The sequence below is a fragment of the Spermophilus citellus genome (genome assembly GCF_964194105.1).
Source record: "Spermophilus citellus genome assembly, chromosome: 2".
NCBI classification, from domain to species: domain Eukaryota; kingdom Metazoa; phylum Chordata; class Mammalia; order Rodentia; family Sciuridae; genus Spermophilus; species Spermophilus citellus.
The window spans coordinates 243,972,119-243,998,349 of NC_138183.1; the positions used below are offsets into that span (position 1 = coordinate 243,972,119).

The 26,231-nt window shown below is 38.8% G+C and overlaps 1 protein-coding gene across 1 annotated transcript in view; it reads right to left on the reverse strand.

Annotated features, from left to right (window-relative positions):
- The window catches only part of LOC308641889 (uncharacterized protein), a gene marked incomplete at both ends in the record, with an annotated part of 30,821 nt that overhangs the window by 1,520 nt on the left and 3,070 nt on the right, over positions 1-26,231 (reverse strand). Inside the window, 2 exons of the mRNA XM_081280469.1 lie at positions 6,124-6,209; positions 20,819-20,966. Coding sequence (XP_081136595.1) covers positions 6,124-6,209; positions 20,819-20,966 — 234 coding nt within the window. The remainder of the gene's footprint in view (positions 1-6,123; positions 6,210-20,818; positions 20,967-26,231) is intronic.

A 26,231-nucleotide genomic window follows, 5' to 3' on the forward strand; every position in this document is an offset into this window, starting at 1 on the left:
TCAATCTCGGTGATTGGTGTTTCACAGTAAACTGAGTGACTGACTGATTAGGTGGTTATTTCATCTTGTTCACTAAATATCTGCCTCTCTCTAGAGGAAAAATAAGCAAGCAAAAAAGCAACCATAGATTGAAATGACCCATTCAACTTCAAAAGGATCCTAAAGGAATTAACAAGCTGTGACTTACATTTTAACCTTTCCCCCACAATCTCATGCTGTACATAAACAGCACATCTATATGTTAACAGTGATAAGATTAAAAGCATAAACTTTAGCTTAGGGTGAAGAAGGGTTTAATTCACATCACTCAATGGCACACCTCTATGCACATGGGATTTGCAGGGAATAATTAACTGGTGGTGAAAGTCTTCTCAAACTGCAGAGGCAATTCTGAGAAAAGGCACATCATCAAATTTAGTAGATAAAGAGATTATATTTGGAGGGAGGAAATGCATTTTTGTGCTATTATTTACTTCCTAGCAGTCATTGGTCCAAACCTAACTCCCCTGAACATCATTATTTTTATCTGCAAAATGAAGATGGTAATGAGATCTACTTTCAGATATTATTGTGAGAAATGAGTAAGATAATTCACAAATAAATGAATAGCTATAATGTTATTATTATAATGGGATAACCATCTTTATGTTGGTTTGATCAAGGTGAATGTTGAAACGCAGGCCTTTAGTCGTCAGTGAATAGGAAGTCTCTCAGCTTCTCCATCCAGTTTGGCTTTTCTCCTTCGCTGGGTCTACTGATTCTCTGTGCTGTTCCTCAGCCTATCCTTACTCCAAGCCTAAGATTACTGCTTTGAAATTCCACCCCAGCCATTTCTTTCCAACATTGCTTCCTTGAAATCCGTATTTTAGTTTGGATAAAAGAATTTATTTTTCTTAAACTCATTATTTCTCTCATTACTGTGATGCCATAACCAAATCCCAGAGACAAGTGCTCAGAGTTCCCAAGTCACAGTCTGTCTTTAACTCAGATACGTTCTCAAGGGCACTCCCATGTTGTAAAGTATTTTACTCAAATTTATGTTTGTGTAGTAACAATATTTAAAATGCTTTTATTGGAACTGTAGTTCTGGAAGGAGAGGCATCCAACACTAACACTACTTCCTACCATCTTTCTCTTAAGTCTCCCTCAACGTCACTTTACAAGTCAGCCACTGACCACGACGTTGCAACCGTTAACACACGTGACACCATTTATCACATGTTCTGTTTTACAACCAGTGAAAAGGATTTTGTATACATATGTGCTTAAAAGTAGACATCCTCATCCTCAGGGAATTGAGGATTTGAGAAATTCCGTGTTACTCTAAAATTGCACAGCTAGTAACAGAAAGACTCCACATTCAAGATTTAAGGAAACCTCCAACCTAATTAAATTTTTTATCCATGTCACTGTCAGCATGTGTACATGTGACAGCAATACTAAGCATGCGATTATGGAGGAAAGATTTAAATGCAGTTCAGAGTTTAGTAGTTCCTTTAAGACCCTTTTGTGTTTTAAAGCATGATAATGTCACTGTTCCAGGATTTTTATTTCTTGTTCATGTACCTCCAGTGAGAAACAAAAATGTAGTTAACAAGATGAAATTGTTACCTAATCACGTCTTAAATTTTTTTCATATTTTTGGAGATAGAGCTATGATTTGTTATGAGAATATCTAAATGCTCTCTCTTGGAAGTTTTCTCATTTATAACTCCAAACTCACCTCCATTTCTTTGAAATATGTTAAAATCATCTATTTCTCTTTTTAAATAACTCATAGTAGGTATAGTCACCTTGCTTATTTTATGATTACACTTCTCACTAAAATGTTTATGGAATATAGAATCTTACCATTTTGCTGGAGAAGAAAGAACAGACAATCCAGAATAGTGTGTTTGAAATCATGAAGTCAGCCAGGAAATATTGCATAAGACTATTGGAGTCTCTCAGGTAGAGATAACAACGTTCCAATTTCTCTAACCCAGGGGAAAAAATGGAGGAAAGAACATTAACACAGATCAATTCCAATCTACCACGAATTCTTTGTTTCTTTAAAAGAGTTGATTACCTCTTCCTTAATTACATGATAATATTACATCTTTCACAGAATTGTGCCTGTAAATAATGAATAAAAGAGGTCCTCAGAATCTCATGTAGTGGATATCAATAAAAAGTCTGTCGATGTGATTATTATCTTTGAGGGTTTTCCTGACCATGCTTGAAGGTTCATGCAAATGTTCAGGTCAAAAGAAGGCCTCTATGTACTAATAATGGTTGTCATTTATATAGATAAATAAGGTCCGATTAAGCACTGAATGTAGTGTATGTCTTCCAAAATAGGTCATTTGGAGTCATACTGGGATTTCAGAGGCTAACACATGAAGATCTGGAGAGAGTTATATAGAGTTCAGACCTCTGGAGACTGTTCCCATGAGACTATCTACAGCTCCTGATCCAACTTTCCTATGGAAGAAGCAATTAAACTGTCTATAGGGATCAAGCTAGTTAGCCTTAAGTTGTACAGATTTGGGGTATTATTTTCATTTATTATCAATGCATAACTCACGTACGTTAATACCCTCATTTTTTAGTGTATAATTATAATAATTTTGTCAAGTGCATGGTCATCTAACAACCACAGTCACCTACAACAATTTATGTTTAATAACTTATCCAGCCTTCTCCTCTGACTACAAATGAATTATTTTATTCAAATAGTTTTCCATCATTAGAATGTCATAAAAAGATTATAAAAGAGTACTATGATTAACCATCACGACATGTTGGAGAACATAGATACAATACAAATTCTTATAAATACACACATTGTCAAAACCAACTCCAGATTCATAGAAAATCTGAATATATCTGTAACATGTGAAGAGATTGAACTAATACTAAATAACTTCCCCAAAGAGGAAAGTGAAGGAACAGATAGCTTCACTTGTGAATTCTCCCAAACCTACAACAGCCATGTAAGATTGACAGAGAAGAAACCAGACAAAGGTCAGTATTAGTTTCCTATGGCTGCTGTAACAAATTACTGCAAATACTGAGGCTTACCACACAAGGTTTTATTCAATCTCAGATCTAGAAATTGAAATTCCATAACCACTTGTGGAGAGCTGAAACCACAGCCCCTTCCTGGGCTCCAGGGCACTTTCAGTTTCTTATTTCTTCCTTCTTCTGGTGGCTGCTGGCATGCCATTGCTGCTTGTTTCTGAGGTCACAGTGTCAGCTCCTCTTTTTCTGTGTTTAAATCTTCTGACTCTATAAGAATACATGGATAACCTTTAGGGTACACATTGATAATCCTGATAATTTCTCATTCTTTTTTAAAATTTTAAAATCCTTATTTAATCTCATCTGCATAGTCTTCTGAGCCACATAGAGTAATACTTAAAGGTTTCCAAATTCAGACATGTATCTTTTAATGAGCCATTATTGAGCTTGTCACAGGGTTATGTGGCAACAGTCTACACAGTCTTAGAAGTTTTTCGTTAAATCTAAAATTAAATAACAATTTAAAATAACATTTAGAAATGGTTCCAACGGGAGAAATATCTCTATGTAGATGAGAATGTTTGTGTTATACTACACTGTTACACTGTTCCAAAATTGTAATATAACACAAGACTATCTTAGCATATTCAAGAACAATATTACAAATCTTAAGATGTTGAGGCCTTCTATTTTATAGTTGCAATAAAGTAGACATGGATCACATTGCTCTGCTTAGTTTTCCATAATATTAAATGTTTCAATTAGTTTTTTAAATTATTTTTTAATTAATTTTTAAATTAGTTTTCCATAATATTAAATTTTGACTCTGTGGGTCAAAACTTAAAGAAAAAAAAAGATAGTACAGTGTAGAAGAATATTGAATACATGTTATCTCTATTACTGACATATATTCTTATATTTATATTCTACATGGATGGTTAGAATCATTTTAGTTAATTATATAATTCAAATATAAGAAGACATTTTTAAAAATATAATCAGATATGAAAACTTTTAAATAATCTATTTAGTGCATTTTGTGGTTTGTTAAATAATATTTCATTGATAAGTTCCTTGTCATTTAATGAGATATCAGTTTTAAGGAAAAATTATGAGATAGTTTCAGATGATCTACTTGATAATGGGATCCAGAACATCACTATGAACAGAATCAAGGAGTACAAGAACTGAATTTGGATACAGTCAAAAAAAATGTCACCAGAGAGTAGAAAGTCACCTGGGACTATTGAAATGCTCTCAAATTATATACTGAGAGGTTTATATTATGGATGGTGCACTATGATTATCACTGGTTCCAAAATTCAACATAAATTAATACAAATGGAATCAAAGCTTGCTTGTTTTATTCACTCAAATTTAACAAATGCTTCTTGATAATCTACAATACAATCAACACACAGGCTGCTGAGAATCATGTTCTGAAGCTCACTGTTCCCATGGAATTTAAATTCTAGTTGGAAGGTTGGCAATACAAAAAGTGAAAATAAATGTAAAATGAAAATAAAAATAAAACTGGTAAGAACCATGAAGGATAAAGCAGAGGGAGAGAGAACAGCTTATTTGCTGAGTGGAGGGTGATGACGTTAGCACGGGTGATCAGGGGTCAGCTCCCTGACAGGGCAACGTTTCAGCAAGGATGAGAATGGGGAGAGAAGAGCAAGTTCAGAGGCTCCGAGCAGGAGCCCGCATGGAGCTGAGGACAAAGAGCAAAGAGCTCAGTGCAAACAAAGTGGGGCCAAAAACAGGAGTGACAAGAGAAAATGTGACTCTGGAAAGTTAAGAAAACAAGATCGGCATTGGCCATTTCAAGTACTTACAGAGAAAAACACTGGCTTTATTGGTTTCTTAGTGTGAAATTTAGTCGTGATACACAAGAGAATTTAAAAATACAGTATTATTTTTTCTCAATTTTTCTTGTAATTTTTCTTGTATGCTAAAGAGTTCATTATAATATGAACATGTTTGTTCTATACGATGACATGGTCAAACCAGAACTATTAATTCATTTAAGATGTTATATGTTTCTCTAGATAAAATATTGCAACAAAAAGGAAATGCTTCCACTCTAAGGTATGCAATGTTCTCTCAAATTAGGACTCATAGAATATTCAACTAAAGAAATTATTATTCAACTAAAGAAATAAATATTAGGCATATGTTTATATTATAAAAGCTGAATTAAACATTTTGATGATGATGATGATGATTATATTGTTGCTGCATTCCATTCAATTCTGACAAATTCACTATACCTGTGTGTGTGTCTCAAGAGGCACATGCATGCACTCCTATACATGCGCCCATTTGTGCCACTGTTTTACATGCATCTTTGCATGGGTATGTGGTATAAAATAATACACCTAGAATGAGTATATATCAAAACTGTTAATAAAGTTTTTAGCAGGGCCAGAGACATCTTTACCATTCTTCTATAGTTAATAGATCTCTGAACACAGTGTTCTCTTTTTTCTAGACAACAGACAGCACATATAAGGGTATCACTGCAGGAAGTTAACTTCAATGTGGACCTTAAAATGTGATTCAGTGCACGGAAAAGATCTGAGGGGGGTAAACCCAAGTATTGTGCATTCTACTGTTAAAATCACCATCCTAAAGACAATTTTGCTTCCCAAAGAAACTTTTTGAATGCACCCTTCACTTCTTGTTCCACAGGCTATAAACCACAGTGTTCAGAATAGAGATGACCATAGCATAGTACCCAGATGCTATTTTGTCTGAGTTCACAGAATGACTGGAGCTGGGCTGAAGGTACTCGGGGATGAAGACTGAAGTGAGGTGAGATGTACAAGTGTACAAAGACTTCTTCTATTCTGAAGTTGAGTGCCTTGTAAGGGTGATGATAAAAATGAATATATGGTGTACCAAGATAAACAGGTGAATAAAAAACAGATTGAAGGTCATGACACAATCAAAAACCAGCTCACTAACATGTCTACCAGAATGAAAGAGAACCATGGCCGCTGGAATATCACAGAAGTGATACAGCACATGGACATTCTGAATGAGAGGCTGAATGTGTCCCCATTGTGGATGGAAGCCACAGAGGAGCCACAACCTATGGCAGACAAGCACACAGACCTTTTGTCATGATTGCGGTGTAATGTAGGGGTTTGCCCACGCAGGTCATTGAAGCCAAGAGGTAAATTTTCACAGTGGCAAAGGCTCTACAAAAAGAAGATCTGAGCATCATAAGCATTGTAAAAAAAAAAATGACCTTTTCTTCTGGAAGGAGCCATCCATCACTGTGGGAGTGACAGCTGATTTTAAAAAGGCCACCAGAGACATGCTACTGAGCAAAAACTACAGGGAAGGAGAAGATGGGAGTCCAAAAGACTAATGCATTACTTTCCAAATTCCCAGACAATGAAGTAGATCAGGGTGAATGTTTTAAAGAAGGGACATGCGGTCATTCATTAGTCTCAGCAGAATGAGTTGTGTTACTTCTGTCCTGGTCTATATCAATATTATTTGAGAATTATGACAAGCCCTGTAATAATGATGATTATTAAACAACAACAACAACAAAAGATTGAATTAAAAATAGATGTAAAATATAGTATGCCTTATTTCACTACAGCAATAATTTGTTCTACAAGGTTCACTAGATAAGGATGGACGGAAAGCAAATTTTAGTATGTTATGCATATTTAGAATTATGAATTATTGAATCTGAGAAATCTGCAAAAATATTCTAATTTTTCAATTTTATAAATTTTAAAGCTGAAATTTAGAAAATTAAATGGTCCAAAATGATATGTCTGCTATACCTTCTAATCCCCTTTCTCTGAGTCTAGTAAAGTCTTAACCTTCAGTTTTGTTCACCTGCCAGGAAATTGTCAGGACAGTTTACATACATATTCATTAACTCTTCACAACAATATTACGAACTTAATTACTTCTTTCATTCATTTGAGACACAAGCTGTTGAATAATTTATTCATGTGTACACAAGTAGTAATTGCAAGCCAAGCTTTAGGCCCAAGCCATAATTTAAACCCAGGAAGAGTGAGTTTTAAGTACAATGAATGGTCTTAATTCAATTTAAATAAAATTAAATTTAACTCAATATGTAATTAATAATTTTCTCCACTGATCCAAACTTAGTGTTTAAGATTCCCCAGGGAAGTATCGGAAAAGATATATGAATAGTGAATGCAGTAAGATGGAACCTCAGGGGCATGTTCCTCCAGTAGAAGCCATCTGAAGAAAAGGGTAAGCAACTGTACTATCAAACCTGGCTTTTTTTTTGGGGGGGGGGGTGGTGCTGGGGTTGTAGTTCAGTGGTAGAGCACTTGCCTAGCATGTGTGAGGCCCTGGGTTCAATCCTCAGCACCACATAAAAATAAATAAAATGATAAACCTGGCTTTTTGGAAGAGGTGCATATCAATCCTACCACTTACCATGAAGGAATTTATTCTATATATTTTTTTTAATTTTATTGTTGGTTGTTCAAAACATTACATAGTTCTTAATATACCATATTTCACAGATTGATTCAAGTGGGTTATGAACTCCCATTTTTACCCCGTATACAGATTGCTGTGTCACATCAGTCACATTTCCATTGATTTACAAATTGCCTTTCTAGTGACTGATATATTCTGCTGTCTATCCCATCCTCCACTATCCCCCCTCCCCTCCCCTCCCCTCCCCTCCCCTTCTCTCTCTCCACCCCCTCTACTATAAATCGTTTCTTCCACTTATATAATTTTTCTCCTACCCCTCCTTTCTTCTTATATGTAATTGTGTATAACCCTGATGCTCACCTACCAATTCCATGCAATTTCCCTTCTCTCTCCCTTTCCCTCCCGCCTATCATCCCTGTTTAATGTTAATCTTCTTCTCAAGCTCTTCGTCTCTACCCTGTCCTTGGTTACTCCCCTTATATCAATGAAGACATTTGGCATTTGTTTTTTAAGGATTGGCTAGCTTCGCTTAGCATAATCTGCTCTAATGCCATCCATTTCCCTCCAAATTCTATGATTTTGTCATTTCTTATTGCAGAGTAATACTACATTGTGTATAAATGCCACATTTTTAATCCATTCATCTATTGAAGGGCTTCTAGGTTGGTTCCACAATCTTGCTATCGTGAATTGTGCTGCTATGAACATCGATGTAGCAGTGTCCCTGTAGCATGCTCTTGTTAGGTCTTTAGGGAATAGACCGAGAAGGGGAATAGCTGGGTCAAATGGTGGTTCCATTCCCAGCTTTCCAAGAAATCTCCATACTGCTTTCCAAATTGGCTGCACCAATTTGCAGTCCCACCAACAATGAACAAGTGTACCCATTTCCCCGCATCCTCGCCAGCACTTGTTGTTGTTGGACTTCATAATGGCTGCCAATCTTACTGGAGTGAGATGGTATCTTAGAGTGGTTTTGATTTGCATTTCTCTGACTGCTAGCGATGGTGAGCATTTTTTCATGTACTTGTTAATTGATTGTATGTCCTCCTCTGAGAAGTGTCTGTTCAGGTCCTTGGCCCATTTGTTGATTGGGTTATTTGTTATCTTATTATCTAATTTTTTGAGTTCTTTGTATACTCTGGATATTAGGGCTCTATCTGAAGTGTGTGGAGTAAAGATTTGTTCCCAGGATGTAGGCTCCCTGTTTATCTCTCTTATTGTTTCTTTTGTTGAGAGAAAACTTTTTAGTTTGAGTAAGTCCCATTTGTTGATTCTAGTTGTTAACTCTTGCGCTATGGGTGTCCTATTGAGGAATTTGGAGCCCGACCCCACAGTATGTAGATCATAGCCGAATTTTTCTTCTATCAGACGCCGTGTCTCTGATTTAATATTGAGCTCCTTGATCCATTTTGAGTTAACTTTTGTGCATGGCGAGAAAAAGGGATTCAGTTTCATTTTGATGCAAATGGATTTCCAGTTTTCCCAGCACCATTTGTTGAAGATGCTATCATTCCTCCATTGCATGCTTTTAGCCCCTTTATCAAATATAAGATAGTTGTAGTTTTGTGGATTGGTTACTGTGTCTTCTATTCTGTACCATTGGTCCACTCGCCTGTTTTGGTACCAGTACCATGCTGTTTTTGTTACTATTGCTCTGTAGTATAGTTTGAAGTCTGGTATCACTATACCGCCTGATTCACACTTCCTGCTTAGCATTGTTTTTGCTATTCTGGGTCTTTTATTATTCCATATGAATTTCCTGATTGTTTTATCTATTTCTACAAGAAATGCTGTTGGGATTTTGATTGGGATAGCATTGAACTTATAGAGAACTTTTGGTAATATCGCCATTTTGATGATGTTAGTTCTGCCTATCCATGAACAGGGTATATTTTTCCATCTTCTGAGGTCTTCTTCTATATCTCTCTTTAGGGTTCTGTAGTTTTCATTGTATAGGTCTTTCACCTCTTTTGTTAGGTTGATTCCCAAGTATTTTATTTTTGGGGGGGATATTGTGAATGGAGTAGTTGTCCTCATTTCCGTTTCAGAGGATTTGTCGCTGATATACAGGAATGCCTTTGATTTATGCGTGTTGATTTTATATCCTGCCACTTTGCTGAATTCATTTATTAACTCTAATAGTTTCTTTGTAGACCCTTTTGGGTCTGTTAGGTATAGAATCATATCGTCTACAAATAGTGATAATGTAAGTTCTTCTTTTCCTATTTATATGCCTTTAATTTCTTTCGTCTGTCTAATTGCTCTGGCCAGTGTTTCGAGGACTATGTTGAACAGAAGTGGTGAGAGAGGGCATCCCTGTCTTGTACCAGATCTTAGAGGGAATGCCTTCAATTTTTCTCCATTCAGAATTATGCTGGCCTGTGGCTTATCATAGATTGCTTTTACAATGTTGAGGTATGATCCTGTTATCCCTAATTTTTCTAGAGTTTTGAACATAAAGGGATGCTGTACTTTGTCGAATGCTTTTTCTGCATCAATCGAGATGATCATATGGTTCTTATTTTTAAGTCTATTGATGTGGTGAATAACATTTATTGATTTCCATATATTGAACCAGCCTTGCATCCCAGGGATGAATCCTACTTGATCATGGTGTATAATTTTTTTGATACTATTTTGAATCCGATTCGCCAGAATTTTATTGAGGATTTTTGCATCTAGGTTCATTAGAGATATTGGTCTGTAGTTTTCTTTCTTTGAAGTGTCTCTGTCTGGTTTAGGCATCAGGGTGATGTTGGCCTCGTAGAATGTCTTTGGAAGTTCTCTCTCTTTTTCTATTTCCTGAAATAGCTTGAAAAGTATTGGTATTAGTTCCTCTTTAAAGGTTTTGTAAAACTCTGCTGTATACCCATCCGGTCCTGGGCTTTTCTTAGTTGGTAGTCTTTTGATGGTTTCTTCTATTTCCTCTATTGTTATTGGTCTGTTTAGGCTGTCTATATCTTCCTGACTCAATCTGGGCAGATCATATGACTTAAGAAATTTATCGATGCCTTCACTATCTTCTATTTTATTGGAGTATAAGGATTCAAAGTAATTTCTGATTATCTTCTGTATTTCTGAAGTGTCTGTTGTGATATTGCCTTTTTCATCCCATATGCTAGTAATTTGGGTTCTCTCTCTTCTTCTCTTCGTTAGCATGGCTAAGGGTCTGTCGATTTTATTTATTTTTTCAAAGAACCAACTTTTGGTTTTGTCAATTTTTTCAATTGTTTCTTTTGTTTCGATTTCATTAATTTCAGCTCTGATTTTAATTATTTCTTGCCTTCTACTTCTTTTGCTGTTGTTTTGCTCTTCTTTTTCTAGGATTTTGAGATGATATATGAGATCATTTATTTGTTGGTTTTTTCTTTTTTTAAGGAATGCGCTCCAAGCAATGAATTTTCCTCTTAAAACTGCTTTCAATGTGTCCCATAGATTCCGATATGTTGTGTCTGTGATATCATTTAACTCTAAGAAGTTTTTAATTTCCTCCTTAATGTCTTCTATAACCCATTGATCATTCAGTAACCTATTGTTCATTCTCCAAGTGATGCATGATTTTTCCTTCCTTCTTTTATCGTTGATTTTCAGTTTCATTCCATTATGATCAGATAAGATGCATGGTATTATTTCTACTCCTTTATATTGTCTAAGAGTTGCCCTGTGACATAATATATGATCTATTTTTGAGAAGGATCCATGTGCTGCTGAGAAAAAAAGTGTAACTGCTTGATGTTGCGTGGTATATTCTATATATGTCAATTAAGTCTAGGTTGTTAATTGTGTTATTGAGTTCTATAGTTTCCTTATACAACTTTTGTTTGGAAGATCTGTCCAGTGGTGAGAGAGGTGTGTTGAAGTCTCCCATGATTATTGTATCGTGGTCTATTAGACTCTTGTACTTGAGAAGAGTTTGCTTGATGAACGTAGCTGCACCATTGTTTGGGGCATATATATTTATGATTGTTATGTCTTGTTGGTGTATGGTTCCCTTGAGCAGTATGTAGTGTCCCTCTTTATCCTTTTTGATTAACTTTGGCTTGAAATCTATTTTGTTTGATATGAGTATGGACACTCCTGCTTGTTTCCGCAGTCCATATGAGTGGAATGATTTTTCCCAGCCTTTCACCTTCAGTCTATGTATATCTTTTCCTATCAAATGCGTCTCCTGTAGGCAACATATTGTTGGATCTTGTTTTGTGATCCATTCGACTAGCCTGTGTCTCTTAATTGGTGAGTTTAAGCCATTAACATTTAGGGTTATTATTGAGATTTGGTTTGTTCCTCCAGTCATATTTGTTTATTTATGTTACTAAACCTGATTAGTTTTCCTCTTTGGTTACTTTCCCCCCTTTACTGTCCTACCTCCCACTGATGGTTTTCAATGTTATTTTCAGTTTCCTCTTCCTGTAATGTTTTGCCAAGGATTTTTTGAAGAGATGGTTTTCTAGCTGTGAATTCTTTTAACTTTTGTTTATCGTGAAAGGTTTTAATTTCATCTTCCATCCTGAAGCTTAATTTCGCCGGATACACGATTCTTGGTTGGAACCCATTTTCTTTCAGTGTTTGAAAAATGTTATTCCAGGATCTTCTAGCTTTCAGAGTCTGTGTTGAGAGATCAGCTGTTATCCTGATTGGTTTGCCCCTAAATGTAATCTGCTTTCTTTCTCTTGTAGCTTTTAAAATTCTCTCCTTATTCTGTATGTTGGGCATTTTCATTATAATGTGTCTAGGTGTGGATCTCTTATGATTTTGCACTTTCGGCGTCCTGTAGGCTTCTAGGATATGGGATTCTGTTTCATTCTTCAAGTCTGGGAAGTTTTCTCATATTATTTCATTGAATAGATTGTTTATTCCTTTGGTTTGGAGCTCTGTGCCTTCCTGTATCCCAATGACTCTTAAGTTTGGTCTTTTAATGTTATCCCATAATTCTTGAATGTTCTGTTCATGGTTTCTTAGCAGTCTTGCTGAGCTGTCTATGTTCTTTTCAAGTTGAAATACTTTGTCTTCATTGTCTGATGTTCTATCTTCTAAGTGATCTATTCTGCTGGTAGTATTGTCAATTGAGGTTTTAAGTTGGTTTATTGCTTCCTGCATTTCTAGGATTTCTATTTGTTTGTTTTTTATTACTTCTAACTCCCTGTGAAATTGATCTTTTACTTCCTGGATTTGTTTCTGTAGTTCCTTGTCAAAGTGATCTTTCATTGTCTGATTTTGCTGTCTCATGTTTTCCTTGAGACTCCAGATCATCTGAAGCATGTATATCCTGAACTCTTTATCTGACATTCCATCTGTTGCAGCTATTACCTCTTCTAGAGTTGAGTTGACCTGCATTGCTTGTGGTCCTTTCTTTCCTTGTCTTTTCATATTGCTTGCGTTTCTTTCTGCTTGGTGAAACTGTTGTGTTTTTGAAATTTTCCTTCTATTTATTTATATTGCTCTTGTATAGTTGGGAGATCTCTCTTGTAGGGCGGGTAGTGGCTGTGCTCCTCCTCTAATTAGGGTGATCTATCTACCACGCTGGTTGGTCGTAGGTCTGCCCACCCTGCGGCCGCGGGTGGCTGCTCTACTCTGCCCCCACTCCAGTTGTGGTGACGTTCCTACCACGTCCTCGGATCGTTGGTCCTGATCCGGATGTGGGCAGCAGCTCTGCTCCACCCCTACTCCACATGGTGTGACGTGTCTACCACGCTGGTCGGCCTCTAAGCCTGTTCCGCCGGTGGGTCTCAGATCTGCCTACCTTGTGGGCTTGGGCGGCAGTTCTGCTCAGCCCCCACTCCCAGTGGGGGTACCTAACTGCCTCTCCAACGGGTTGCTGGGCCTTTTCCGGACACTGGCGGCGGCTCTGTTCAACCCCCACTCCAACCAGTGTGACGTGACTGCCTCGATGCTACTTGTCCACCACACTGGCAGGCTGCCGAGCCTGTCCTGCCAGTGGGACGCAGGTCTGCCTACCTTGCAGGATCAGACGGCGGCTCTTCACGGCCTCCACTCCAAATGGGGTGACTTGGCTACCTTGCCGTCGGGTCGCTGGTCCTGTTCCAGGCGTGGGCGGCTACTCTCCTCGGCCCCAGCTGCAGTTGGGGTGTTGTGATACCACACCGGCAGGTCCCTTAGCCTGCTCTGGGCGCAGGTGGCAGCTCCACTCTGCCCCCCAGGCCCCCGCAGCACCCAGCAGGACCCGGACCAAGAAGCAGTCCCTGTAGGATCCCCAACCCTGGGCCAAAGCAGCTTCGGGAGCCAGGAGCTGGCCTCTCCGATCCCAGCCACGTTCTGCTAGGAGCAGGCTCCACAGAGCAACCGCTGCGGGTTCCCCAACCCCAGGCCACAGCAGCCCCGGGAGCCCAAGCCTGGCCGCACCAGACTCTCCCTGCTCAGTGCACGCTCCGCTAGGAGCAGAGTCAAAGACGCAGTTCCTGCGGGCTCCCCAGCCCCGGGCCAAAACTGTTCCGGGAGTCAGAGCCCTGCTGCCCCTCGGCCCACGTTTCACTTGTAGCTGGCCTCAGCTCGTGGTCCCCGCAGGTTCCCCGGCCCTGGGCTCAAGCAGCTACGGGAGCCAGAACCCAGCCTCTCCGATCCCTGCCACACTCTGCTAGGAGCATGCTCCACAGAGGTACCCCAGCCTCAGGCCCAAGCAGCCCCGGGAGCCCGAGCCTGGCCGCTCCAAACTCTCCCAGCTCAATGTACGCTCCGCCAGGGGCAGGGTCAAAGATGCAGTCGCCACGGGCTCCCCAGCCCCGGGCCAAAACTGTTCCGGGAGTCAGAGCCACGCCGCCCCTCAGCGCACAATCCACTTGTAACTGGCCTCAGCCCGGAGTCCCCGAGGGATCCCCCGCCCTGGGCCAAAGCAGCCCGGGGAGCTAGAATCTGGCCGCTCAAAGTTCGGCGCCCGCCTTGCCTGGGGCGAGCCCTGAAGAGTATTCTCCTCAGGTTCTCCAGTCCCGAGCCTGAACGATATGTCTGCGAGACGCAGGCAAATACCAGCCTGGAATCACCTGTTCCGTAGTTGAATGAGATGAGATCAGTAGAAAACAGGGATGATTGCATCAACTCTCCAAGATGGCGGCTGCTGTCCTCCTCCGTGTTCCGACCGGTGTCGGGAATCGAACTGGACCGGTTCTCTCCTCTGTCTCAAAGCCGGAACTCAGCACTAAGCGCGGCCAGTGCGCCGCTGGCAGGAGCCTCCAGAATCCGCTTCACTGTAATCCCGCTCTGGTACCTCGCCACTAGCTAACTAGCGCGTGCCCCAGACTCCATCCGCGGGGCGGTCCGCCGACCAGGTACTGCTTCCCTCCGTGCGGAGAAATCGCCCGCGACCGAGCCCCCGCAGCCAAATCCTGCGCGCTGGAAATCTGTCCTCTAGATTCTGGAGCACCTCAATTTCACTGGAAATTTCCAACAAGGTAGCCTTCAGCCGTTTCACCTCGTCTTTCTCCCGCACAGTCGAATTTATTCTATATTAAACACCCCGAACCTGGTTGTTTTATCTGCAAAATGAAGAGAGTAATTGCAAGCAAAAATAACTGTCAAGGTTTCAGTACCATTATTAGAACACAAATAACAGGGATGGAAGCAAGCTTTCCTTTACTCTGCAGTGCAGTCTATCGATCAGGCACTGGAGGGGCTCATTTTGGGGTGAAAGATGGCTGCCAGTTACACAGGGACTCTGGGTTTTACAATGAGAGTGAATTATTCATTGAAGACTAAAGCAGCTGTGTCGATTTGGGCAATCAGGAAAAAAGTTGTAAAAAGTCTGAAACTTATTGTTACTGGGAAGGGAGGAAAGCTCAGAACTCGGTGTTCACTGCTTTCTTCCTCCTCTGGGACTCATTGTTACCCAGAGCCTCTCTATTTGCTCTTCTCCTTCCAGGACTCTTCTGCAATGGGAAAGGGTAAAAGTCCAGGGCCCAGCATTTCAGTGTCTGCCTCCTCCCTACATGACACATTGTGGTTGGGAAGGGATGAATATTTGCTTTTGGTGGAAATGCTGGAGGTGAACCCTGGAGGGGATGAAAATTGGCTTTTTCCCTCGGGACCCATTGTTGGTGGGGGGAGGATTTACTGGCAGAGGATTAATGATTGCCTTCCTCTTCCTCCAGGTCAGACAGTTTTAGAGGGTGGTCATTTCCCTATCCTGGGGGTTGTCATTTCCCTTATCCATCAGTAATGAACCCTACCTTAAAATATCATTGTGAGAGTGAAATAAGTTAATGCATAAAAACAGTGAATAAAACACGGGTTTCGTCATGCTTATGTTGGGGAAAATTTCAAAAGCAGTGTTTGGCCTGATGAATGCTAAATATTAACTTGTTATTAGTATGGATAATGACCTTTTTTTTTTTTTTTTTTTTTGGTTTGAGGAAAATGGACAGTGACAAGGAGGGTCGATTTAGGCGATTTAGGCTGTCTGTGGTTTCCAGCCTTTGTCTACCTTTGCTCAGCCACTGCAACGGGCCCATCAAGCCATCCCACATGAGCCATTCCTTTTTGTAATATATTTCTTGAAATCCACATCTTAGCTTGGATGAAAGAGTCCCATGTTTTACACCCAATTTTTCTCTCATTCTCATCAGTCAATCAGAAATTGAAAGTTGCAAGTCCTGAGATTTTGTGGGCTGTCTTTTAGCCTACACACTTATTGACAAGCTCTGTGCTGTATTTTATTTGAAGATTTTTGTATAGGAACGGTATTTTAAATCTTTTCATTTGAGTTTGAAGACTTTTTAAATATTTTTTAGTTGCTGATAGATCTTTATTTTTTTAATATATGGTGCTGAGAATTGAACCCAGTGCCTCACACATACCAGGCACGTGCACTACCACTGAGCCCCAGCCCCAGCCCTGAGTTTGAAGACTTTTTGAAGGGCTCTGTCTTCTGCTAACTACTATTCACTACCATCCTCCTCCCAAACATAGGCAACTTCTCTTTCCAATCCAACTCCATGAAAATATATTTGTCAGTATTAATACACATAACGTCTTTTTCCTGCACTATCCAACCAATGATAGCAGCTTCATGTATAAATGTTATGGGTGTATGTGTACTTGTGTGTAAGAATAAGGTAGGTTGTATTATAATTCATATTTTACCATTGATTCATGAGGATTTGAAAAGTTATACAAATTGCTGAATATGAGGAGCAGTCAAAATTCAAGGACTAAAGTCAGTTTCTGTCTAATCAAAAGTCTGGGATTTTAGTTTCATTACTATCCGCTTCTGAAGATGCACTAGTAATAATAAGCTTGAAAACATGCAGGAGAGGTTAAAAGGGCAGATGGACTTTGTTCATTCATTTAAGAGCCTACTGTAGTTTCAAGATCGATTATTTCATTCCTTTGTTTTCTAACCTCTGGTGACAGGAGAGTACACAGAAAAGGAGAAATGATTGTCTGCTCATCCTCATGTCATCCGCCTTTGTGGTCATTGGCTTTCTTTCTCTTTGAAATGCAGCAGAACTGTGAAACTCTCTCCTGATGAAAGTTTTGACATTTATACCCCTGACCCAATTCAGTATGTTTTTAAAAGATTCAAAATATTTATTTCTGTTTTCAAATAATTCCTAGTGAGTTTAGCTATTCCCAAAGCTTTTGCATAAGTTATAATTCTCACTGTATACAGGACAGTAATCAAAAGACTCCAAGACGTCTAAGGCAGGAAAAAATGTAACTAAGAAGACTAACATGAGTCCAGTCCTGAATCAACCATTTCTTTGTGTGTCCTTAAAGAAATCACCATCTGTTCCTTAATTGTAAAAGAAACACAATAAAATGACCTCACATCAATATATATATATAATAAGAAATTTTTAAAAAGGGACCCCAGTGGAGACCAGACAGACTCAGAGCAGCCCCAGCCATCCCTGCAGAGCCCAGCAGGCCTGAGACAGTCTTGCTGACCCCCACAGAGACCAGGCAGGTCTGGGACAGCCCCACTGACCTGGGAAAAGATCAGGCCCAGGCCCAGGCCCAGTCCCAGGCCCAGTCCCAGGCATAGGACTGTCCACCTCACTGAAGACCACACCCATACACCACAGCAGTGCATCTCCAAACGGGTTGCCCAAAGTCATTATTTGTCTTGCCCATTCAGCACCATCCCTAAAAGTGGTTGCTGCCATCTTGGGACACTTCCAACACCATCTCAGGTTACCTCAACTGCTGCCACCACCATCTTTAGTTGTAGCAACTTCTATCTTGTGATACTACCCAGCAGCTGGAAGCCTAACACCAAGGTATTTACAGGTTTGAAGATACACTGCCACCAACTATAGACATGGCTGCTTCCAACTGGGATAACATCTAGGACCCAAAAGACCATCACCATGGCTTGTGTGTACCAGAGGTATCCCTGCTAAGTATGCTAATAGCCACCATCTTGTTGCAGGGGCAGGAGAGCCTTGCACTGAGTAACCTCTTTCTCTCTTTTGACTGATATTTCACTCTTCCTATGATCTGATACCTCTATATTCTCACCTCCTAACTCATGAACATCACATCCTAAAACCTCTCCTCACACCATTTCTTGTTTTTTCCACCATTAGAATCTGTAGGCCCTTTTGCAAACCTACTGTTTATATTGCAGATAATAATTGAACACATCATTCTTGTTTATTATAATAAAACTGTATAGTCTAAATAGAAATCATTTGATTTAAGGCTGTATATCATTTGCAATGAGTGCTGTTCATATTGATCTCCCCCTAAAAGGTGAGACATCAGTAACATGCAGGGACATTGTAAGATTATATAGTAGAAACTTTAATACCTCAGATATGTACTGCATATGTACTGCTAGGAGGGAAGACAATTGGAAATCATGAAAAGACAAGGGAAGAAAGTGCCCCAAACAAACCAAGATGATGCAATAATAGAATTCATTGGCAGCACAGTAGATAAAATGTCAGAGAAGGAATTCAAATGTATATAATTAAAATGGTCTGCAAATCAAACAATGACATAAGAGAGCAAATACAGGCAACAATTGATCACTCCAACAAAGAGATAAGAGAGCAAATACAGGTAGCAAAAGATTACTTAAAGAACAAGATAGAGATTCTGAAAAAAAAACAGACAGAAATCCTTGAAATGAAGGAAACAATAAATGAAATTAAAAACTCAATAGAAAGCATCACCAACAGACTAGAAATTACAAGACAGAACCTTAGACAATGAAGACAAAATATGCACTCTTGAAAATAAAGTTGAACACACAGTGAAGATGGTAAGAAACCATGAATAGAACATCCAAGAATTCTGAGATAACATCAAAAGACCAAATCTAAGATTTATCAGAATAGAGGAAATCACAGAGATACAAACCAAAGGAATACACAAACTACTCAATGAAATAATATCATAAAATATCCCAAAAATGAAGAATGAATTGGAAAATCAAATACAAGAGGGTTACAGGATACCAAATGTATAAAGTTACAACAGATCTACATAAAAGCACATTGTAATAAAAATGCCTAGCATACAGAATAAGGATAGAATTTTAAAAGGTGCAAGAGAAAAGTTTCAGTTTACATATAAGGAGAAATCAATTTGGGTCTCAGAAGAGTTCTCAACCCAGACCATCAATGCTAGAAGATCCTGGAACAACATATACCAAGCTCTGAAAGAAAATTGATGACAACCAAGAATCTTATATCTAGCAAAATCAAACTTCAGATTTGATGACAAAATAAAAACCTTTCATGATTAAAAAACAAAAAGTTAAAAGAATTTATAGTGAGAAAGCCTGTACTACAGAACATTCTTGGCAAAATATTTCATGAGGAGAAAATGAAAAAAATAAAAAAAATCATGAAAGGGAGGAACTACACTAAAGGAAAAAACAATCAAAGGAGAAACAAAGTCAAGTAAAAAAAACAAAATGACTTGGAATACTAACCATATTTCAATAATAACCCTGAATGTTAATGGCCTAAATTCATCAATTAAAAGACATAGACTAGAAAATTGGATTTTAAAAAAAGATGCAACACTATGCTGCCTTCAAGAGACTCATCTTATTGAAAAGACATCCACAGACTGAAAGTGAAAGTATGGGGAAAAAACATACCACCCACCTGGACTGCATAAACAAGCAGGGGTTTTCATCCTCATATTAAACAAAGTGGACTGTCAGAAGGGATAAATAAGGACATTTTATATGGCTTAAGGGAAACAGAAAAGTAGAGAATCCTTCCAAACTTCTTCCATGAGGCTACTATCACTCTGATAACAAAACCAGACAAGGACACATCAAGGAAAGAAGACTTTAGACCGGTATCCTGGATGAACATAGATGCAAGAATTCTCAATAAAATTCTGGCAAATCACATACAAAGCATATTAAAAGGATAGTGCACCAATTGGGGTTCATCCCAGGGATGCAAGATTGGTTCAACATACAGAGTTCAATAAATGCAATCCATCTCATCAATAGACTTAAAGATAAAAATCATATGATCCTCTCAATAGATGTAGAAAAAAGCATTTTATAAAATACAGCACCCTTTCATGTTTAGAACACTAGAAAAACTAGGAATCATAGGAACATACCTCAACATTATAAAAGCTATCTATGCTAAGCCCAAGGCCAACATTATTCAAAATGGGGGGGGGGGATGGAGGCATTTCCTCACTGGAACAAGACAAGGATGCCCTCTCTCATCACTCCTATTCAACATAGTCCTTGAAACTCTATCAACTAGAAAGAGGAAAGAAATTAAAGAGATAGGAATAAGAAAAGAAGAAGTCAAATTATCACTGTTTGTCGATGACATGATTCTATACTTAGAGGATCCAAAAAAAAATCTTCACCAGAAAACTTCTAGAATTAATAAATTAATTCAGCAAAGTAGCAGGATATAAAGTCAATACCCATAAATGAAATGCATTTCTATACATCAGTGATTAACCCTCCGAAAGAGAAATTAGAAAAATTACCCCATTCACAATAGCCTCAAAAAAATAAGATACTTGGGAATCAATCTATGGAAAGCATGGAAAGACATATGGAAAGACATACAGAAAGCATGAAAAGAAGTGAAGCACCTCTTAAATGAAAAATACAGAACACTAAAGGAGGAAATTAAAGAAGACCTTAGAAGACAGAAAGATCTCCCATGTTCTTGGATAGGAAGAACTAATATTGTCTGTAAGGAAAATAAAAAGAGACACAGAGACAAGATGCAGAGGATGGAAAGATGGCTGCTCATCTAAGTGGTCATGTTTATTTATACTAATAGGTTGTATTAGGTCATTAGTACCATAACTACATTATTGTTTATTGTATCAGTAAGGTTGTTTATTCTGCCGTTACATTATGCAGTGTTAGGAACTTTGTGTAGCTCTCAAGAAATCAATTGTTTGAAGTTACCATTAGGTGGGCAGGTCCAGGAGCACCAGGGCTTGGTGAAACATTGTAGTTATCTGGCAAACAGACTCCTTTATTCCCAGGAGTTATGTGCCTGAGATCAAGGTCCAGGCTGATAAAAGTCTCCTCAGGCAGGGCATTGCCACAGCAGCTAGACATTACACATGTATTAGTTATCTTACTAGTTCCTACAAGAAACTGCAGAGCATTCTAAGCATTGGAAACAGGGTGCCTGTTACCCCTAGGAGTTTGCTCACCAGAGAAATGTTTCCCTCTATATTTCCATGGTCAGAATCACTACAATTGTCAAAATGGCCATATTACCAAAAGCATTATACAGATTCAATGCAATTCCAATTAAAATCCCAACAACATTTCTCATAGAAATCAATAAAACAATTATGGATTTATTTGGAAAAATAAGAGACCCAGAATAGCCAAAGAAATCTGTAGTAAGAAGAGTAAAGCAAGAAGCATCACAATACCAGATCTTAAACTATACTACAGAGCAATAGTAACAAACTTGGCATGGTTTTGGCACCAATATACACATGTAGACCAATGGTACAGAATAGAAGACACAGAGACAAACCCACATAAATACAGTTATCTCATAAAAGACAAAGACACCAAAAACATACATTGGAGAAAGGATAACCTCTTCAACAAATGGTGCTGGGAAAACTGGAAATCCATATGCAACAGAATGGAATTAAACCTGTATCTCTCACCATGCACAGAACTCAATTCAAAGTGGATCAAGGACCTGGGAATTAAGCCAGACACCTGTGCCTAATAGAAGAAAAAGTAGGCCCAAATCTTCTTCACGTCAGATTAGGTCCTGACTTCCTGCACCAGACTTCTTAAAGCACAAGAAATAAAATCAGGAATTAATAAATGGGAGGAATTCAAACTAAAAAGATCATTGGAGAGAATCAATAATGTGAAGAGAGTGCCCACAGTGGGAAAACATCTTTACTACATGCATATCAGAGCACTCATCTCCAGGATATATAAATTGATAGGGAGCACAGCTCCATGGACATGTGCAAAGAACATGCCCAGTTGTAAACACATTACCTCACTGGACATAACCAATGGACATTGACTGTCACTGGATGTAACCAATCACCAAGGTAAACCACCAACTTGGAACTGTATTTAAATTGCTGGTCCTGCCACATTGAAGAGTTTTGCTCCAAGGACATTGGTGAGACTGGCCACCTTGCTGTCCTTCCCTGGACTGACTCCACCATTCCCTGATGTCCAGCCATTGGCTGGAAAGAACCTCCAGACAAGAACAACAAATGCTCTTTGGCTAAGAGAAGTCACGTGGCATCGCAGGTATTTGGGGGCTTGTGGTGGCCCTTCAAATATACACTTGCCTCTGAGTAATTCTTAATAGCCCAGCTCATGACACTACTATAGTAAGCAGTAGCAAAAAGTAGATAAGAAAGATTTGAAAAACTTTCAATTTGGCCAAAAAAGTTGAAGGATATGGACAACAACAATCCCCAGGGAGAAAGAACAGTGGGTGCTGGGGAGAGAAGGAAATCAATGGTCTCTGGACTTTCACAATTTCCTGTATCTACAACTGTTTCCCCTGAGTGCCCAGCTGACACATTCTGCTGTGATTCTCACTAAACCTTATAAAGTTCAGGTGCCTATTGTAACCAGTTGCCATTTTCTCTCTTGAAAGTGTACCATTTTAGTGCTTAATAAAGCATTGCTGATCAGGTGAGGTCTGTCTCCATGTCTTTTTCTTTCTCTTTCACTTTGCTTTCAAAAGTCCTTATACACTGGGACCAAGGAAGTTTGGGTTGTTGGAGACATTACAGTCACAGTATAGAAGCTAAGTACTTTACACAGAGATGATAGGAAAAACAGCTTGAAGACGTGGCAAGACTCCACCCATTGCAGGCTCAAGAATATGAAAGTGAAAATTTCTTTGAGAAAAAAATTAGGGGGTGGGAATGGGGCTGCTTTCACAAGGCCTCTATGAAGTTGCTTCATTGTACTCAGCCACCAAGTATTCAGAGGCCACTACAGCCTTGGTCCCAGGAGGCCCAACTACTGCTCAAGATGACAGCAGACCATGGCATCCTCCATGTGGGTGGGGTATTCTTGGAGGCTTCCACTGAGATTTCAAAGGGAGGCCTTGGGGGCCAGGAAGAGTGTAACAGGGTCAGAATTCCTACAGGCAGCCCCTGAGCGGGCAATGCATGAGGATGTGAGAAGGAAGCTGAAGGCTGAAGATGCAGTGGAGACTCCTGAGATTAGGAGATGTCAGTAACATGGGACATCTGCTGAGGAAAGTTAGAGGAATGGAGCAGAGACTGGCAGAAAGAGAGAGAGAGAGAGAGAGAGAGAGAGAGAGAGACCATGTGAACTGCAAGACTGAAAGGCCATGAGGCAGGGGTACACCAGCACTTTGGAAAGAACATCAAAATGCCATGTGCCCCAGATGCTGGGTGTGGAGCTATAGGACTTGCCCAGCTAGATTTTGGTCTTGCTTTGGTCCAATCCATATCCATTCCTTCTATGCCACTACTTCCCCCTTTTGGAATGGAAATGTTTACTCTGTGCCATTATATATTAGATATATTTGATCCTCACAAGGGAAAGTATACAGAAATTTGTCTTGAGTCTCAGACAAGATTTTGGACTTGGATTTTGGAGCAATACCGGAACTATCAAGACAATGGGGACTCTTGGAAATGGACGAACTGTATTTTGCATTGTGAAATGGGTATGAGGTTTGGGAACCGAGGGATAGAATGTAATGGTTAAGATATGAAGTGTCCCCCCAAAAGTTCATGTATAAAACAATGCAAGAATATTCAGAGGTGAAATCCTCAGATTATGAGGGCTCTAACCACTGATGTGGATTAACTTGGTGGTAACTGTAGGCAGGTAGGGTGTGGCTGAAGGAAGTCGGCCCTGAAGATGTGCCTTTGCTGTTTATATTTTGTCCCTGTTAAGAGGAGCTCTCTTTCTCTGCTTCCTGACCCCACCAGGAGTTGAGAAGCTTTACTCCATTGGGCCCTTCCTCCATCACATTCAGCCTCATCTTGAGCCCAGAGAAATAGGGTCAACCATGTATGAACTGAGATCTCTGAAACTGTGAGCCCCAAATAAACTCTTCCTCCTTGGGAAAAAAAAAATGTTTAAAAGGTGTCTACATCAATGGATGTTTCTATAACTCTCAGTGAAGTGCTAAAATACACTCATTTAAAAGGTCAACTCTTTTTGCTTCTATTCAAAATTAAGATTTTGAACAGTCATCAACTTAAGAAATAATGAAAATTAGACATAAATTTATATTCTGTTTCAGAATGGAAGAAAACATTTTTAAACTGTGAATCTGAAATGGAATTAATAACTGTGTTAGCCAGATTTCTGTAGTTGTGACAAAATACCTGTGAAGATCAACTTCTAAGGAAGAAAGATTCTGTTAGCTCATGGTTTCAGAGGATTCAGTCCATAGTCACTTGACCCTGTTGTCAGTGGGCCTGTCATAAGGAAAAACTTCATGGTGGAGAATGTATGTCAGATAAAGTCTGTTCATCTCATGGTGACCAGGAAGCAGAGAGAGAGAAAGATCAGGGAAGAGAGAAAAAGAGAGAGAAGGGGTGGGTGGTGCAGGGTACCAATATCTCTTTGGTATGTAAAGAGATACTTTACTTCCTGCTATAAGGCATTGTGTCCTAAAGGTTCAATCATCTCCCAACAGTACTGTTGGCTGGGGACAAAGTCTTCAACGTATGATCCTTTGGGGGACTTTAAATATCTAAACCATAATGATAACCAAAATATATAAGGAACTCCTACTTCTCCTTAGCATAAAAACAAATAACCAAATTTAAAAATGGACAAAATATTTGAATGGACATTTCTCTAAAGAAGACTGACAGATGGATGGTTGGTTTAAGAAGAGAAGCTCAGAATCAGTAATCATCAGGAAACTTCAAGTCAAACCACAATAAATCAATCAATAAGCAGCAAATAAGCTAAACAGACATTTCTCAAAAGAAGAAATGCAAATGGCCAATAAATACTGAAAAATGTTCAACATCCTTAGCAATTAAGGAAATATAAATAAAAAATACATGGAGATTCCATTCTCACTTTAGTCAGAATGGTAACCATCAATAATACAAATAATAATAAATATTAGCAAATATGTTGGGGGGGCTATAATCCTGCATCGTTGGTGGGACTGCTAATTTGTACAATCACTTTGGGAAACAGTATAGAGATTCCTGGAAAGACTAGGAGTGGAGCCAACATTTGACTCAGCTATCCCACTCTTTGTCATTTATCTAAAAGAATTAAAATCAGCATACTACAGTGATACATGGATATCAATGTTTACAGCAGCACAACTTACAATAACTAAGTTATGGAACAAGTCTAGGCATTTCTCAATAGACAAATAGAAAAAGAAAATGTGATATATAGACAAAATGAAGTTTACTCAGTCATAAATAATAATAATTTTTTTTATTTTTTGGTAAATTAATGGAAATGGAGAACATCTATGTTAAATGTCAAAAGATGCAAAATGTCAAGGATTGAAGGTTTTCTTTTATATGTGGAATCTTGAGAAATAAAAAGATTTAAAAGGAATTAAAAATGGAGATCTCATGAAAAAGGAACGCAGTGGACAGTGATCAAGAAAGAGAGGGAGGATGGGAAAGGTAGGAACTACAGAGTGAAACTGACCAAATTATGCTATGTGCATGTATGAATATACAACAAGGAATTCCACTATTACATATAACCATAATGCACCAGTTAAAAAATAAATTAATATAAGGAAGACAAATAGAGTAGAGGAGAGGAATCTGGGAGAGAAAGAAGGGGGAAAAGGGGATAGTACTGGGCACTGAAATGAAACAAATTGTTTTATAGGCATTTATGAGTAGAACAAAGTGAACCACAAAATTGTGTACAATTATAATATTCCAACAGAAACAAATATTAAAAAACAATGAAGTAATAAAATTAAATTAAAAAATTATAAACAGGATTACCATAAGATCCAACAATCCCCCTCTTAGGTATATATCCAAAAGACTTGAAATTAGGGTTTTGTTTGAATATAGGCACTCCAGTGTTCATTATAGCATTATTCATAAGAGTCAGAGATAGAAACAATATAAATTTCATCATTGGATTAATGACTTTAAAAATCCATGAGGATACATGAAATTCAGCCTTAGATAAGAAAGAAATCCTGCTATATGTGATAACATAAATGTCACAGGAGGACAAATTCTAGGTGATTCTATTATATAAGGTATTCATTTAAAAAGAGCATAGGATGATAGCTGTTGAGGTATGCAATGGAATAGGGGTTATGGAAGTGGAGGTTATGGGCATGGTGAGCTGCTCCAAAATGACTGTAAAGTTT